This window comes from Cornus florida, unplaced genomic scaffold, assembly GCF_030987335.1.
Source record: "Cornus florida cultivar Cherokee Brave unplaced genomic scaffold, ASM3098733v1 CherokeeBrave_3.0.0_Hap2_Chr11, whole genome shotgun sequence".
Taxonomy (NCBI): Eukaryota; Viridiplantae; Streptophyta; class Magnoliopsida; order Cornales; family Cornaceae; genus Cornus; species Cornus florida.
In genome coordinates this window covers 34,522,874-34,541,768 of record NW_026775581.1, presented here as the reverse complement: position 1 = coordinate 34,541,768, position 18,895 = coordinate 34,522,874, and the positions used below count along the sequence as shown (strand labels likewise).

The 18,895-nt window shown below is 36.8% G+C and overlaps 2 protein-coding genes and 1 pseudogene across 3 annotated transcripts in view; 2 read left to right on the top strand and 1 right to left on the bottom strand.

The window, feature by feature from the left end:
- Positions 1–6,386, top strand: part of LOC132283054 (uncharacterized) — a 33,167-nt gene extending 26,781 nt beyond the window's left edge. For both annotated transcript variants that reach the window (XR_009471930.1, XM_059784934.1), the window contains exon 6: positions 6,132–6,386. The gene's annotated coding sequence lies outside the window, so the exon portion shown is untranslated. The remainder of the gene's footprint in view (positions 1–6,131) is intronic.
- LOC132280945 (uncharacterized mitochondrial protein AtMg00810-like) lies at positions 992–1,621 on the bottom strand. The gene has a single exon (XM_059782692.1). The coding sequence runs from the start codon at positions 1,619–1,621 to the stop codon at positions 992–994; it is 630 nt and encodes a 209-aa protein (XP_059638675.1).
- A 191-nt stretch (positions 6,387–6,577) lies between the features above and the next one.
- Positions 6,578–8,972, top strand: LOC132280944 (NAD(P)H-quinone oxidoreductase subunit T, chloroplastic-like; annotated as a pseudogene).
- The last annotated feature ends 9,923 nt before the right edge of the window (positions 8,973–18,895 follow it).

Sequence of the window (18,895 nt, the reverse complement as noted above, 5' to 3'; positions counted from 1 at the left end):
TATGTAATGCAAATTGTAATGGATGTGTGTTACTGGTTTCTTATCCTTGATCTAGTAGTTCAAATATAGTAAGTGATGCAGGCAAATTTCTAATTTTCTGCAAGTGCTATTTGTGTTTTTCAAGAAATTTCCATATTTTGAAATTTTCCTTATTTTGTGTAGTTTTATGATTTTCAACAGCTTTCTTATTTTGATTTTAATTTATATTGGGTAGTTAGCTAATATAAGGCTAGGATTGGGGAGGAAGAAACTCTATATAAAGCCTTGTAATTGCTAGGGTTTGGGGATGAGTTGAAGATATTATATTTTTACAGCAAATAAAGTTTGCTTTGCAATCCTCCTTTCTCTTGCATCATTCTTGTTGAAAGAGAGTGAGAGAAAGAGAATATATGAAAACGTATATGTTATTGAGTTAGTAATACAATAATACAATGGTGTTTATATAGGAGAAGCTACAGGAGTAGGTGAGTGGAGAACAAAAAAACCCTATACATGGTAATTCTATATATGGTAATGAGGGGTAGGTGAAAACTCAAACAATACTAACTGTACACGTGTGACAACTCATACAATACTGTACAACACTCCCCCTCAAGCTGGAGAGTAAATGTCAATAACTCCCAGCTTGCTACATATGGAATCAATAGAGTTCTTGGGAAGCGCCTTAGTGAAGATGTCTGCCAGCTTGTCTACCAGAAGGAACAAAAGGTGTAACAATCTCATTCAAGTCAACTTTAGATCGAATGAAATGGCAATCTACTTCAATGTGTTTAGTCTTCTCATGGTAGACTGGATTGCTAGCAATATGAATAGCTGCCAGATTGTCACAATGAAGAGGAATTGGGTACTGGACTGAAATTCCAAGTTCGTGTAAAAGAGTTTTCAACCAATTAAGTTCACAGGCAGTGTGTGCCATGGCACGATACTCTGCTTCAACACTGGAACGGATCACAACTGACTGTTTCTTGCTCCTCCAAGTTATTAGATTTCCTCATATAAAGGTGCAGTAACCCGTGGTGGACCGTCGATCAGAAGGAGAACCAGCCCAATCTGCATCTGTATATCCCTCAATCCGAAGATGTCCAGAAGATCGATAAAGCAGACCACGTCCTGGAGCACCATTGAGATACTTCAAGATGCATACAACTGCCTCTATGTGAGGTACCCGAGGACTAGTTATGAACTTTCTCACAACACTGACTGCATAGGAGATGTCTGGACGAGTGATTGTGAGATAAATAAGTTTACCTATAAGTCTTCGATACATCTTTGGATCATCGAGTGGGTCACCATCATCCACCTTAAGTTTTACATTAGTCTCCATGGGTGTAGCTACGGGTTTCAAACCAAGATATCCAGTATCCTGTAAGAGATTTAAAGTATACTTCTGCTGAGAAAGACTAATGCCTTGCTTCGACCGAGCCACCTCAATTCCTAGAAAATACCGAAGTTTGCCCAAATCCTTAGTAAGGAAGCTAGAACTCAAGTGATGGATTAGAACTTGTATCCCATCTTTCACACTGCCGGTGATAACAATATCATCTATATACACTACAAGAATCACAATACCACGTTTCGTTTTCTTAAAAAAGAAAGAGTGGTCAACTTGGCTTCTAGCCATACCCTGAGCCACCACTGCTTTACTAAACTTATCAAACCATGCACAAGGGGACCGTTTGAGGCCATAGATAGACTTCTTGAGATGACACACACACTCCCCCTTATACTCAAACCCAGGTGGCTAAGTCATATAGACTTTCTCATTAAGGTCACCATGCAGAAAGGCATTTTTAACATCAAGTTGATGAAGTGGCCAGTCTAGATTAGCTGCAAGAGAGATTATCATACGAACAGAATTCAGTTTGGCCACAAGAGAGAACGTCTCAATAAAATCATGGCCACAAATCTTAGTATAGGCTTTAGCAACAAGTCGAGCTTTGAGACGTTCAACGGTACCATTAGGCTTCTGTTTAACAGTAAAAACCCAACGACAACCAACAACCTGAGTATCAACAAGCTTAGGAACAATTTTAAAGCATTTATTTATTCTTCCATAGCTTTCCTCCACCCTGGATGAGAAAGTGCCTCCCTTTAGGACTTAGGAAGAGCAATAGAGGATAATGACAAAGAAAAAGCTTGAAAGGAGGAGGATAATTTATTATACGATACAAAATTAGAGATAGGGTGATTGGTACAAAACCGTTTACCTTTCCGAATAGCAATAGGTTGATTAAGATCAAAGTCCGGAGAGATGGAGGAATCTCCAGGCGTTGACACAACTGGTGGAAGTGGCAAAGCTGGGTTTACTACTTCAGTCGTTGGAACATGATTAACTACTCTTTTCCTGCGACGAGCATAGACACAAAGAGCTGGTGGGATGTCAGAATCAAAAACTGGAGTTGGAAGAACAGACTCTTGAAGAGCAGAGTCCTCCAGACGTCTGCCTTCCTGAGAATAATAAGGAACATCCTCAAAGAAAGTGACATCTGCACACACAAATTGTTTTCGAAGAGTTAGAATGTAGCATTTATATCCCTTTTGAGTACGAGAATAACCTAAGAAAATACATTTGTGAGCACGAGGATCTAGTTTGTCTCGTCCCGGGCTTAGATTATGAACAAAACGGACACACCCAGGAATGGAAAAAGGATTTTTGTCAGAAAACATTATTTGGAAGGGTGATTTTCCTTGAAGGACACTAGAAGGCATGCAGTTTAAAAGATGAGCAGTAACCAGAACTGCATCTGCCCAAAAATGTTTTGGAACATGCATTTGAATTATTAAGGCACCAGCGATAGCTAGGAGTGGGCCATTCTTCCGTTTAGCAACTTCATTTTGTTGAGGGATATCAACACAAGATGTTTGATGGATAATGCCCCTCGACTCAAGAAAATTTTGAAAAACTTTTAGTTTATATTCAAGGGCATTGTCAGTTCTAAGAACAAGTAATTTTGCATCAAAAGGATTTTGAATTTCAGCATAAAAGGATTGAAAAACAAAGAATACTTGAGATCTATCTTTAAGAATATAAACCCAAGTTAAACGTAAATAATCATCAATAAATAACACAAAATAACGAGCACTAAATAAACCAGTAGTACGAGCTGGTCCCCAAACATCCGATTGTACTAACTTAAAAGGTTTTAAACTTTTATCAAAACGATATTTAAAAGTAACCCGACGATGTTTACTAAGTTCGCAAGTAGTACAATTAAACTTAGAAAAAACCAACTAAAGAAGGGACCAAGGCTCGAAGACTATTTGAAGAGGGATGTCCAAGGCGGTAATGCCACTGGCAAGCTGAAGAGGAGGTGGAATGTAGAGCTGTCAGAGCAGTAGTTGGCTGGAAGTAGTAAAGACCATCCTTCTCAAACCCCCCACCATTCGTCTTTTTCGTCTTAAGATCCTGAAAGACACAACGGGAAGGAGAAAAAGTAACGAAGCAATTTAAATCTGATATGATTTTGCGAACTGACAATAAATTGAATGAAAATTGAGGGATATATAAAACCGATGAAAAAGTGAGACCCGAAGTGCGGAAGGTACCAATTCCATGAACAGGTGATTTGGCACCATTCGCTATACTAACAACCGATGGTGAGAAAACATGAGAAATATCAGACATAAAAGATGGGTTACCTGTCATGTGATCGGATGCCCCTGAATCAATGATCCAAGGTGTAAAAGATGAAGCATAGAGACATGTATTACCTAAAGTAACGATAGTAGTGGTGGGGGAGGGCTGATTTGCACGCTCACGCTTTACCAGTTTAGTGTTGGTGATTGACCCAAGAAGATGGGATTCCTTAGTATCCATCACAAGAGCTGCTAAACAAATGAGATATAGTAGCGAGAGGGAGCCGAGATAAGAGAACCAAGATCTAGTCGAGATGAACCCGAGAGAAATTATCGAAGAGAAAGCCGAGGAGGGATCTAAGAGCGATTGCTGAGACGAGAAATGAGATCACTGAGGAGAGATCGCCGAGAAGAGCTTGAGAGAAAGCTAAGATGGAATCAAGATCGGAGTCTGAATAAGACTTAAAAAAAAAAAAAAAAAATTAAGAGGGATCGATTTCCGCTCTGATAACATGTTGAAATAAAGTGAGAGAAAGAGAATATATGAAAACGTATATGTTATTGAGTTAGTAATACAATAATACAATGGTGTTTATTTAGGAGAAGCTACGGGAGTAGGTGAGTGGAGAACAAGGAAACCCTATACATGGTAATTCTATATATGGTAATGAGGGGTAGGTGACAACTCAAACAATACTAACTGTACACGTGTGACAACTTATATAATATTGTACAACAATTCTTTTATTTCGTTTCAATATTGCTGTGAAGGCGATTTGATCGTCTCCTCTTTTGGTAATGTGGCATCAGTTTGGTGTTAGAGCTTTGGTTTCGTCTTCTCGACTGCTCAATCATGCCTCCACAACAACAACCGAGAGGAGGAAATTGTAGGATGCGAAATCTGGCTAAACCCTTACCCAAGCAACACGAAGGCGAGAAAAGAGTTTTTGTGGAGACAGGTTGAGTTGTCGACTCAACTATTGGGTCAATGTGTTGTGCCTGTTGATGACAATATTCCGGTGGATGATGATGTGTCAAACACCAACACTATCGCGGAAAATCCGCTCGATGTTCCGTGTCTCCATAGATAATCCGATGAGCAAACTGACCGTCGTTGGCTGGCAAATTTTAAATTCGAGATTTATAAGGACAACTATCTTAAAGAGGATCTCAAAATGACGGATACATGGCTGATCATGAAGCTTTTGGATTCATGGAGATAAATAAATATGGATTTTACTTTAATGACATGATTTGGGATGAATTCTTGGTGCGCACTACAATTGCTAGGTGATTGTTGGAACAAAAGTTAAAGTTGATTAAATTTCTAGTTCCAAATATGTGTTCCACCAAGTTTTGTGAATCTATTCAGTTTCAAAGAAAATCTTATGCAATTGTATTCTTTGTTAGTATTAGAAGATTAACGTATTTGATTCGAGCATGGAAAAGAAGAAAGAATGGATGGAAAGCCATGCTTAGATTTTTTATTGATCGTGGAAAATCGCTCCAAACTCGAGGGCGAGTTCTTTCCAACCCGGGGGGACTGATGCAGGCAAATTTCTAATTTTCTACAAGTGGAATTTGTGTCTTTCAGAAACTTTCCATATTTTGAATTTTTCCTTATTTTGTGTAGTTTTCTGATTTTCAACAGCTTTCCTATTTTGATTTTAATTTATATTGGGCAGTTAGCTAGCATAAGGCTAGGATTGGGGAGGAAGAAACTACATATAAAACCTTGTAATTGCTAGGGTTTGAGGATGAGTTGAAGATATTATATTTTTATAGCAAATAAAGTTTGCTTTGCAATTCTCCTTTCTCTTGCATTGTTCTTTTATTTCATTTCAATATTGTTGTAAAGGCGATTTGACCGTCTCCTCTTAGTAAGGCGGCATCAATAATTATTGGGTATAATCGTGATATGTAGCGAATTGATATTGGTTATAATCATTTAATCACTCAATGGTAATTATTCTCTTGGACATGTGCTTTATGTTACTTTACCTTCATCTAGGTGATATTTCCTAGTCTTTCTTCTTCTTCTTCTTCTTTTCCTAACTGTAATGTTCATTTTACTTGGGATCAGCTAGATTTGTCGGTTTCGCTGCATTCATAAGGATTTGGACAAATCAATTATAGTATTGCTTTTCTTTTGTAACCTTTTCATGTGTGGGGGGACATTAAGGCTTTAAACATCATCTTTTTACACAAAATATTCTCTTTTTTCATTTTTTTTAATCTAATTTTCTTTTCAGCTTTTATTAGCCATATGATAATCGTCTCTTATATATTTGGTAGGGTATTGTTTATCTAGGATACTATACTTTCAGTTACCAATATTTGCTTTATATATGTCAACCATAAGGCATCGTTTTTAAATATTTGATATTGCTTTATTTTATTTATTTATTGTATTTGATGTTGGATTACTCCTCTATCACATGGGTTTCTTTAAGCAATAGTAATGTTATCTTTCACATGAACAAAGAAAATGCTATTTTTTATTTCTCTAAATGTTTCTTTATTTTTTTTATTTTATGTTATTTTTCTTTGGACAGTTAAAAACAAATCCCCACTACAAAAAGTCTGGGATTAGCAGATGACCGTGGAAGCACCGATTGACAGATAGTTCTTGAATTGCTAATTGTTCTTATACATAATTATTTTCAACGTATATTTCACGAGCCTTTCATTCTGGCAAGGTAACAGAACAATCTGGTTTTCTTTATATGCTTATGTATGTATGTCAGTACGTGTATAATATTTCTATGAGTTGAATCAACTTGTGATGGTTCTGATTTTTTTTGGCTCTATTTTCTCTCTAATTTTTTAAATAAAATTGATTAGGTTTATGTGATTCTTCAATTTCTATCTGCAAGTTTGTTTCATTGTGTAATAGAAACTAAAGTGGGCTTTAGTGACAATTGATATTGTGGGATAGAAAATACTCTGATTCTGTTGTTTCTTTGACAACTCGGAGCTTTCTGGTTTATCAATATGAGTAATCTCCAATTCATGAATTCTTGAGATTTAAATGTATTTGAGATGGGTTTCACTTGATGATCAGGAAAGTTTGATATGATGTTATGTGATTGTAATTAAAAGTTGGTTTGAAGGACATGACATATAACAGTTTAGACTTTCAAGGGTTTTTAGGGTCTTTATTGCTTAAATTATGTTCATTTATGGAAAAGATTTAGAGCCTTTAAATAAAAAATCCCTTGAAAGAGTTGTTTCACTGCTCTGCAAATTGGTAGCTCATTTCCCTGTTAAATTTGTGTGCTGGGTTTTCTGGCTTATTTGGGTTTGGAAAAACTCGGTGGGAAAAATCCATTGCGAAGGGAAAAGAGCACAATATCCTTGTGTCTGGAAATGGTATTGCAGTCTTACTAAAACCTTATCAGGAAAACCTAGTAGGAAAAAGCCGGAGTTGGTACAAGAATTCATTGTGAGAACGAGGACGAAGGTTGGATTGGATGAAGTAGTAGTACGAAGTTAACACAAGAACAGCTTACGCTTGTGTTGTGTGGTGAATTCCCAGATAACCACTCACTTGTTCTTCTCTTGCTCATACGTCTCCTCCATCTGGAGTGCAATTCAGAACATGTATCGATTTGACACACAACAAAGATCGGATTGGGACCTTTTTGTTGCTTGGGGTAGCTTCCACCAGAGGAGAAACACACGATTGAGTTTAATTTGCAAAGTTGTTCTCTCATCCGCAGTCTATGGTATTTAGAGTGAACGGAATGCAAGAATCTTTCTTCGTTACAGAACAATGGGATGAGGAAAAATCCAATCCTCTGTTTTTGAAAAGCTCTCCACACTTCCAGGCAATGATGAACTCACCGATCTTCTTGCTGAGTGGGAAGTTCTCCCTTGGCTCTGTCCACTGCCGCAACCACCAGATGCCACCATCTGATGTATTGATCGGCTGACATCGGGATCGTGCTTCTCTTTGATCACCGGATTTTATTATATCTATTGATTATACCAGGAATAGGCATTACCTTTCAAAAAAAAAAAAAAAAACAGCTTAAAGCAGAAGAGGACGACCAGGACTTTGGGTGAAAAGTTCTCTGACTTGCTTAACAATTCATCTGAGTCTCACTACCTGGGAGTACTCTTAGTTCTATATATGGTTATGCATTTATAGATAGCTTGAATTGCTAGCACTATTTTCTTCACTTGTTATGATTTGGCTGTGTTTGCTTTGTTGATGGATGCTATTTCTAAACTAGTTTTCCAAGTTCTGCCCAAATTAACAACCAATTAATTTTTCATGGAATCAAACAGAACCTACAATTTTCTTCACAAAAAAAATAAAATAAAATAAAATAAAAAAATAATAAATTGTAGCAGCCTTCAGCGTGACTTAATATAGTGAACTGTTACAAATTATATCAGAACCACCGAAAGTGTGGCCAGTGTTTGGGTAAGGGGGTGATTGTGGTGGGTCTACACTAGTAGGTCATTATACAAGTTTTTGTTGTCTTCCTAAGGATTTGCTTGTGTGTATGTGGGCAATATCATTTAAATAATCAGTCTTTTTAAGAATTGATCAGCTAGTGATAAGTTGATAACACTAGTTGATACTGATGATGATCAGGTTCTTAGGAATATTTGCAGAAGCTGATTTGGAAGAGATTAAAGCCGCTTACCGGAGGTTATCAAAAGAATATCATCCGGACACAACTTCACTCCCACTGAAAGGACAAGTTCACGAAACTAAAAGAAGTTTATGATGTGTTGAGTGATTGTTATGACCAACGCAGCCGCAAGCTAAGCAACAATTACAATTAGGAAACACGACACGAAAAAAAAATAAATAAATAAAAATATGCAAAGAATATAAAGATTTATACTTCAGCAAAACTTACGCTCACGGTGGACATCTGGTGAAAGTTTTCACTATATATAAAATCAAATATTATAAATGTCAGTTCTCCATTATTTTTCTATACGATTTTTAGTGTCTCTTGATCGTTATACTCCAAACTCTAAGCACCCTTATATGTCGGGTTATAAGAGAGTATTAATTAAGGTCCACGGCCTATAAGCAAAAACGGCCTACACAAAGCTTATCCAATGGGTCATAAGCGAGTCGCAATACGACCTAGTACCAAATTCGGATCACAATATCAAAGTGATGATGAGAGGTGGCTAGTCGCTTGCTTAGGAGGCCGCGAGTCAGGAAGATGAAGATGAAGTTGGAGAATCCATACATGGTGGATTTAGAGAACTATGAGTCTGTCCCGGACGTGGTGGATCGTCCCGGTGGAAGGAACTTGTAGCTCAGTGACCAAGCAGTTTCTGCTCTTATAGTTGCAATTTGTTGCATCATTTATGTCATCTTCTTCAAGGAACCATATTACAAAAGGATTGATAATTAATGACAATGTAACAATATTTTTTTTTGTGTATATAATATATATAATTGCAAAATTTGTATAGTTAATTATGATTCATGGAGATTCAAACATATCATTTTTCAATGGTTTAGTTTCAGATTCTACATTAATTCAAGTTCAATGGGCAAGTTGGTAACTGGGTACCCCTTAATTTGTGCCTTTGGCCATATGAAATTTATGTTCAATTAATTAATGTCACAAATTTATTTTTTTTGGTAAATAATCAATGCCACAAGTTATTAATTACATTGTGTATCTTTACTTCTTAAATAGTTATTTGAATCCACTAAAACCTGAATTCCGATATAATAAAAATAGTTTGACATATGCATTGATTTTTTTTTATTTTTTTTTTCTTACACTTTAACATCTGAAAACGCCAATTTTGTAATTAACATTAAAAAAAAAAAAAATTTGTAATTTGTAGTCAAACAGCAAGTCAAAGAAAAAGGAAGATTATCTCAATATTAACAATTAAAGAGACGGTTGCGAGGCACTTCGAAAATCTAGCTAGTTATTCAAGTTCAACTCCATTAATAATCAAAGAATTATTTTAGCTCGAGTTGAATCTGAATATAAATGTTTGTGACTTAAATGCTTCTTGTGAAGTTTGAACTCGGTTTATTTATCCCCTCAAGTTACATTTGAACTAAAATTCAAGATATACAAGGAGTCAAGGAGAAAAGTTTTTCGTAATACAAACAAGCTCTAGTAATAGATAAATAAGCTACACAAATTTGTTAACAAACACTTATTTATGAATACTACAGCTACCGAACATATGTTAAAAAAAAAAAAAAAACTCCAAATTTGAGCTTTGGCCACTAAAAATATATTTTATTTTCAAATCAAAAGCACTTTTTGCCCTTCAACCACACAACATAAGCAACAATTGTTACCTTAGGAGAAAATAGTAATAATAAGAAGAAGAAGAAAAACTGAAAAACATATGTAGCAATTATTAGTTTTTAATAACCAACCATTGGTATTCAATCATTGACCATTTAGAGTGCGTTTGGAGTTAATATAGCTTGTAAGCGCATCTCTAATGGGCTCTCCGAATTTAGGCTCTCCGAATTCGCCACATTAGCATTTTTCAATAGTCACGTCAGAATTTTTTTACTGCTTTGCCCTTTTTTTCTCTAATTTGGGCAATTTAGGGTTTCAGCTTCAATTCTGACAGCATTGGCCGGTGGTGTGGACTGGTGTGATTGTTAATCATGGGGGAGGATCCTTCCTCCTCTCTCATGTTGGTAGGGGCTGGTAATCCTCATGCATCAGTCCAGGACCAAAACCAAAAACCGAACTCTCCACCTTCGTGGAGGAAGTTGTTTGAAGTTGAGGTGCAGAAGAAGATGGAGAAACTGCCTTATATACCGAAGTGTCGTGGGGCGAAGGTGGTTAAAATCTCGGATGAAGATGTTGAGGAAGAGGTAAAATGTTGGAAACATTCAATTGTGGGCTATGTGGTGGGAAAACGGCCATATTTTCCACATTTTAATGATTTCTTGAAGCGAATATGGAAATTAGTGGGTGTGCTTAAATTGGTCTCATTGCCAAGAGGGTTCTTTATGGTGAGGTTTGAAAATGCAGAGGCAGTTCAAACTATTCTACAACATATATATACTTATCAAGGTCGCCCTATGATTCTGAAACGATGGGAGAAGAATGTTAACTTAGAGAAAGAAGTTTTGGGATCGGTTCCTATTTGGGTTCGATTGATTAGTTTACCCATGCATTGTCGTGGGAAGATGTCCATAGCTAGGGTTTGTTCACAATTTTCTAAGCCTTTGTTTCCTGATGAGGCCACTATTGCTAGAGAGCGTGAGGGTTTTGTTAAAGTAATGGTTGAGGTTAATGTACATGATGAACTGCCTGAAGTGGTTCATATGGATATTCATGATACTGAATGTGAGATTGTAGTTGAGTACAATTGGAAGCCACAATTATGTAGGAAATGTAATGGTTATACACATGCTGAAGCTAATTGTCCTATGCAGGCTAAGAAGAAAAAGGTTGTCTCTAAATGGGTTGTAAAGCAAAAAGGAAAGATGATACCAGTTGATGAGGGTCTAGAATCTAATGTGGATGTTAGTGGGGTAGAAGCTGAGGTGGTTGTTCAGAAGATTCAAGATTTGGTGGATATAGTGCATGTTAATAAGGTGATCTGTGAAGAGGGTGTGAAGGTTATAAAAGAAAGGCTCAAGGGTACGGCAACAATTATTAATAAGGTTGTTGCTGATATGGATGTGCAGAATGCCAAAAATGATGTAACAACAATTATTGAATCACCTGTGAATAATGATAATTTGAAGATTGATATAGGGGTTAATGGAAGTCCGGTGGCTGTGGGTTCGGAGCTCCAGGTGTCCACTGATTCAATATTGTGTAGTAGTCCAGTGACTAGTATGGAAGGTGTTTCATCTGTCAAGGGTGATAAATTATCCATTGGATTATCAACTATGCTGGAGGGCTCTCCCCAAGGAAGTACTTCTGTAACTAAGAAACAGTGTAGGAAGCTTAGGAAGAAAAAAGCTGAGAATGAAATTATTCTTCTGAGAATAACAAGAGGTATGGTGGCCAGTAGAGCTGTTCCACCAACAACTATTACCCTATGATAGGTATGTGGAATGTTAGAGGGCTCAACAGGAGATGGATGCAACTTGAGGTCCATTCCTGGTTGAGTAAGTACTCTTTGGCTCTGGTGTGTTTGGTCGAAACCAGAGTTCAAAGGGCAAAGTTTAGTATGATAAGTACCAGAATTAGAGCAAATTGGCAATTGTACAATAATTATAATGTTGTGGATGGATGAAGAATTTGGTGTGGGTGGGATCCTTTGATGTTTGATGTCCAAATTATTGAGGTTAAGTCATAGGTGATCTTACTTAAAGTTCAGGTTAGGAATCTGATAAGGTTTTTTGGGTAAGTTGTGTATATGGTGAAAATATTGCAGTAGATAGACATGATTTGTGGAGGTGTCTTGAGGATATGGCTACTAGGATTATAGGGGCATGGTTACTTGTGTGTGATTGGAGCATTGTTCGATACAATCATGAAAAGAGTGGGGGGGGGGGGGGGGGGGGTTGAATTTATCACTAAGGGTTTTGAAGGATTTCAATAATGTAATTGATCTCTTGACTCTCGTTGATATCCATGTCCTCAATGGTACTTATACATGGTGTAATAAAAGACAATTTTCAAGGAGAATTTATTTACAGCTTGATAGAAGCTTGATGAATGAAGATTGGAGTGAGTTATTTCCTTCCTCTCAAATTGAACTTACTTCCCCTTTAGCTTCAGATCATTGGGGGCTCAGTGTTCAAATTCCTCTACAGGTTGCTTCTGGTCCAAAACCTTTTAGATTTTTACAGTTGTGGAATGCTCAATCTATGGTTAAACAAGTGGTGGCTGAGACTTGGCAAATTGTTGTGTTTGGGGATCCAATTGCTAAGGTTATTAAGAAGCTGAAAGGGGTGAAACAGGCTGTTAAGACATGGAATAAAACAAAATTTGGTTCAGTTTTTGAGAAGTTAATCAATGTAAAAAAGGAACTTGAGGTATGCCAGAGTGAATTATTTCATTTTCCTTCCAATGAAGATCTTATTCAAAAAGAGGTTGATGCCAGAAGATGGTATGAAACTGCTCAATCTAATGAGGAGATTTTGTTATCACAGAAGGCTAGAATAAGTTGGGTTAAAGATCAAGACAGGAGCTCAAAATTTTTTTATTAGAAGATTAAGGCCCGTCGAGTGAACAATAATATTACAAAGCTTAAGGATGATGATGCTAATATGATTTACAATGATATTGGGATCAGGAACATGTTGTTACAATATTATACTAATCTTGTTTCATCATAAGGGTAGTATAGTGATCCTTCTGCAGAGTATATTAGGAATATTTTAACCCTTAAGGAAGCAGGTTATCTAGAGAGGCCTATTGCAATATCTCTAATTTTAAAAGAATAGTCTCGGCATTTTATTTATTATTTTATTGTATTTTTGGGTGATTTTTTTTTTGTTTAATTGTTTTTATTTATTATTTGATTTAATTGTTTAAGTGTTTTAATTGATTAATTGGGTTATTTAATTGGAATTAATTGTTTAAGTGTCTTTAATTATTTAATTGGATTTTAATTTAATTATGTTTTAGGTTACAGTTAACTTTGCGTTGCAATTCACGTATAGGTAAGCCGCACTGTGGTAACAGAGATAGTTTCATGGGCCGGCTAGGATTAGAATTAGGGCTCTGTCTCTAATTAAACAAGGATTAGGGTTTAGGATTTTTACGCCTATACATACATAGTTATAATCTGTATTAAGGGTTGGAAGAACCCTACTCACGTAACATAGATACAGAGAGTTACAGAGTGAGGTTTTGTGAGAATAGAGCAAGTTTGTGAGTTCTCAACTGAGGTTTCAAGGCCAAACCTATGAGAAGGAAAGGGCAGAAGTATTAGGAGGTTAGACATTATTGCAGTGGTTGCCGGAAAGCTTAGAACAACGGCGACAAGGTTTTGTTTATAAAACTGTACAGGCAAGTTCTTATCTTCCTCTTTCCCTTTTGGCTCGTGTTCTGTGCACCTAGATAGTCTCTAGGGTTTAACTAATTAGTAATTGAAACTTACATGTTTAATATATGCTCTGTTGATGATCTATTTACCTTGAATTCAAATCTGTTTACAGTTCGTGTATGGTTGCTTCCAGTTCTGTTCATTAAAGCATGTTAAAATCTGTTGAGATTTTAGTTACGATTCTTGCTTTTATCTTCTGTAAATGAACCCTGGGGATGTTAATGGGATGATATAAGACTCCTAAGATCAGTTTGTGAAGAGGAACAGAAAGGTTGGAATAGAATTATAGTTTCAGTTTTGTTCCTAACGCGGGTTAGTTCGGTAGCAAATTTAATCTCTGTAATTGTTTTTAATTGTTGTTATCAAGGCATTGGGATGCTACTGGGTATTAATATGACACCTAAGATTAGTTTTAAAAACTAACAGAGTGATAGGAATAAGGCCGAGAAGGAGCAGAGAAGCTGAAACGAAGCACAGGGGACTGAAGGCTCTCAAAGAGGTAAGAGCCGGCTCCATAGAAGTGGGAGCCGGTTCCCACACAAGTAGAGCCGGCTCTAGGCTGAAGGAGCCTGCTCCCAAATTTTGGAGCAGGCTCCCTTTTCATTTTACGTTCTGTTTTAATTTTTTTTAGTTTTTCTACGTACTGTGTTTTACTATTGGAGCATGGGATTTAATCTGTTGGTTCTGGGGTTCCACAGAGAGATTAGAAGGCTGAATTTGGGTGTTATTAAGACCTTAAATTGATTAAAGTTTAATTCTAAATTGTCAGGACAAACAGTGTAAAAATTAAGGCATTTCCTATGTTGCTAACAAATGGAAGATAAATTAATTGTTGAATTAAATTTCAGCAATTTGATGGAATGTAATGTGTTTATAAAACTTGTTTTAAAATATATTCAAATGCATGATAAGGTCATTTAATTATTAATTTTGATCTATGCATGCTCGGGAGGCTAGTTACTGAATTATTAAATCGTTTCCTGCAACTATATGGTTAATGTTTGGATTTAAATTGCTAAAACATTAAACAATCTTTTGAAATTATTTTAGCAATTTATTAGATAATAATAGGATTATTTAACCTATTCACATGCATGATGGAGTCCTTGACATATTAAATTTGGTCTATGCAGACTCTGGATGTTAATTGTTGATTTATTAAATCGTCTCCTGCAACTATATGGTTAAATGCTTGGATTTAAATTGCTGAAACTTTAAATATTTTTCTGCAATTATTTGAATGGTGGTTTTGGGTCTGTAAATTATTGAACTTTTATATATGTTGTAATTTACATGGATATGGAGGATTGTATGTACCGGTATGGGACGGTGACACACTAGGGACGGTTTAGCTCAAAACGCATAAACCTAACCTAATGGATTAATGGAATGGATTGAAAGATATTGAATCCTATTTGTGACTAGGTCAGATCAGCTATAACCAAGTTGGATGACTTCCTGGATTAACGGATGGTAGTTAAGTCATATCAACTGAATAAGTTGAGTGACTAACTAGTTGGTTTATTGTATGTCAGTTTAATAAATAGTTGAACTACATACCCTGGATTTGGACTGACTTTATATATATGTTTATGGTACCACGAGTTGAGCTTGAATCTCAGACTCGTTGGTTAGGGTGCGTATATGTGGTGGATGCGTAGCTGGTTATAATAGGTTGAGGTGTACCCTGTTAGGTCTAGGTACTCATGCCCACCTTTGGGTGCGTATTCACATGTTGCCTTCTATTCAGGTTGAGACCCCTATTATAGACCAGTGAATGTCCCTTAGTGTGGATATATTTATATATATGGACTAGATAGATATTGTGAGGTGTCCACAGTGTATCTGCGTATCGAGTCACTGTATGGATTGCAGTTAGATTAGAACTTACTCGTGAGTCTGACCCACTCCTTTATTATTCTTTTCAGGTACAGGACGATTCCAGCCTTAGAGCTTGATCGTGCTTGTTGAGGACAGTCTCACATTCAGCTGATTACGTAGGACTTCTCTCGATGTTTCTAGCGTTATCTATTTTTAGTTTTTAATTTCAGTTGAACTTTTAGTTAGGGGTCCACCAGTGGTTTCCCAAGTTGTAACCTTGAAGTTTTGGAGGATTGGAGTTTTATTATTCAGTTATACATAGAGGGTTTTATAATTAGCATTTCTTTCAGCTTTATTCTATCTTTATTATTTCATTTTGTCATCTGTGTTCGCTTTAAAATACTTTAATTGTTTGATATTCCCTCGGGTTTGGGCCTGGGCCTGATCAACCCGTGTCTCGGATCCGAGGAGTATCACACCTATTATAAGGGAGGAGGTCAAGCATACAATTTTTTGTATGGGAGCTGATAAAGCACCAGGTCCTGATGGTTTTCCTGTGAGATTTTTCCAGGTTTATTGGTGTAACGACCCGAACCCGTAGGTCCGGACCGTTACACTGGTCCTTTCCCGAACCCGAGGTCAATTAGGCCAAACTCGTCACATCCTATGTCCAACACCATCATAGGGGTCAATCCAGATTCCCAAAATACCCTAAAATGCATCCTTACAATGGTGGTCAAGTAATGCAGGTCAGAGGGTGATCGGTTGGTCAATTAAACATCAACCTTCGCAATAGCACGAATCATTGTAAAATAGGGCTATTGGACGGGTAAGTCGAACCACTAGGACTGCGCTAGTCTTAAGGTAACCTAAGTATCTAAAGTCATTTTAGAGTGATGAGGGGTTTATAAAGGGTTTGTGTGTTTGTCACTAAACTAAGAAATTAAAATGCATAAAACAATAGATTGCAATGAAATTGAAGAAGTGAGATACAAGTAGAAAAGACTAGGGAGATGAATTCACTCCAACCCTATACACATGCTAGATTAAGATTAAATTGGGGAAAAACAACACAAATGATGGTCATGATACATGGCAACACTTGGTTGCTATAGTATTTTCAAGACGTTCATTAAATCAACAACAAGAATAATCCATCAAAGGTTCACATACTCAAGCCACCTAAACTAGGGTGTAGCCTTCACATGCTCCCTAAGCCCAAGATTATCAAGTCCTTAATGGAATGATGAAAGCACATAAAATTAGGAATTAAGCATAGACCATCAAATGGGGATCCTAAGCAATGGACTATCTAAGTTCTCCAACTTCATGTCAATAAAACCATTTCATGATCTAACTTCCATTGTCACTATGAAAGTGTAAGCATTATGATTAAGAGAAGTAATCATCTAAGACAAGAGGAATAACTCAAAATAATCATGTATAGACATTAAAGTTCATTAAAACAAATATGATGCTCTAGATCATAAAATAACCAAAAACTATACATTGTTCTCCCCAAAATAAAATCTACACTAGCACATGCTTACAAGGGAGGAGCTTCATCACCTCCCTGGATGGAGGTTTAGCTCTCCATTGATACAAAAATGGAAGAAGAAGAAGAAGAATCCATCTCCATTTTCGAGCTCCTACTGTAGCACTCAAGAACACCCTCTTCCTTGCTCTCTTCTCTCTCCTCTAATCTTGTAAAATGAAGCTTAATAAGATATGTGGCCTCCCTCTCTTATCTTCTAGAGATAAGCCCCTAAAAACCCCCACCAACCAACATCTCCAACCAACCATTAAAGAGGGAAATTAGAATTGAGGAACCCAAGATGCAAGTGGCTGAAAATGGGCCATTTCCAGATGCAATTCTGCCCTAATTTCGAGCACTCGAAATAAGGGCTCGAGCGCTTGAAATTGGAGTAGAATGCTCCATTCTTGCCTTGCTCCGCCCGGACCTACTTTGGTAAAATGGCCATAACTTTGCGTTCCGAACTACGAATGATGAACCATTTGAATATTTGGAAAGCTAATTCAGAGTTCTAAAAACTTTATGTTTTGGTGGAGATCCAATTCTCAAGTCTGGTTGGTTGAAATTGAAGAGCAAGGCAGAAATTCATTGCTGCCAGGCAGTTCTGAGCACCTATGATAAGAAGATCATAACTCTCTGCTCCGAACTCCGAATGACGAACCACTTGAAGATTTGGAAAGCTGATTCAGAGCTCGAAATATGTCATGTTATGATGGAAGTCCAGTTCTCAAGTTTTCAAGGTCAAAATGGTGAGCAAAGTTCAGGATCCACTGCTGCCAGAAATTCAGCCTTGTGCCTTTTGATGGCCAAAACTCCACAAAGCCTTGATTTTGCTCCTTTTTTGGCAAATGGACCTGAAAATATATACATACACACAAATGAAGATAATCTACTGAAATAATCAAACGATGGACTTAACTAATGCAATTTAGGGCGCTTGAATATACAATATTCGGCGCTTATCAGAGGGGATGATCAGCCGGCTGATGGGCCTTTACCAGCCGGCTGACAAAGCAGGATCAGCCGGCTGACCTACAGGGTCGGTCGCCTAAAATGATGGGGCAAAAATTTGTTCTCAGGACTTTCACTGTTTCAACCGTCGGTCAACTGATGATGGGGGTTTGGTCGGCCAAACCTAGGGTTTCGTTCGGCTGATGGTGAGGATCAGTCGGCCGAAACAAGGCCCTGAACCCTGAAACTCACTGGAATGGCCACTGACTGTGTTTACTACCACCCGAACTCGCACCGAACCTGTTATGCACTTCATTTCCGAATTCATGGTAACGAAATATGATATTTAATAATTGAAAGACATTAATGAATTTGTCAAAACGCAACTTCAATTCCCATTCAACATGAAATATCTACATAGTCCCAAAATTTACATCATTTACAATCAAATGTCTTAGCCACAATACATGTCCATGGTGTGCAAAGTAAATACACTTTACTATAATTTGAGACTTTACAAAAAAAATGGGAAAAAATACTAAAGATGACAAAATAAACTCCTAGTCTTCCTCATGCTTGTGGAAGGTCAGGATCCACTACTTTTTTTCCCGGACTTGAAAAATGTTAAATAATGGGGTGAACATAAAGCTCAGTAGGTGGTGCCTAAGACACATCTCTTGTAGCCCCGTGAATCCAAACAATGAATAGGATAATAGGGAACGGGTCATACAAAACTAGGAAGACTACATGTAATACCCCTAATTTTAAAAGGATAGTCTTGGTATTTTAATTAATTATTTAGTTACATTTTTGTTGGTTTAATTGTTTAATTGTTTGAATTAATTGATTTAATTGTTTTTTTAATTTATTATTTGTATTTAATTGAATTATTGTAATTGTTTAATTCTTTAAATAAGTTAATTGGATTAATTAGGGTTTTATGATTCACGGTGTTGCCGACTTGTGTGTGCTTTTCTTTCCCTATGTAATTAGAATTAGGTTAACCTAAGTGGTCTAAAAATATAACAGTTT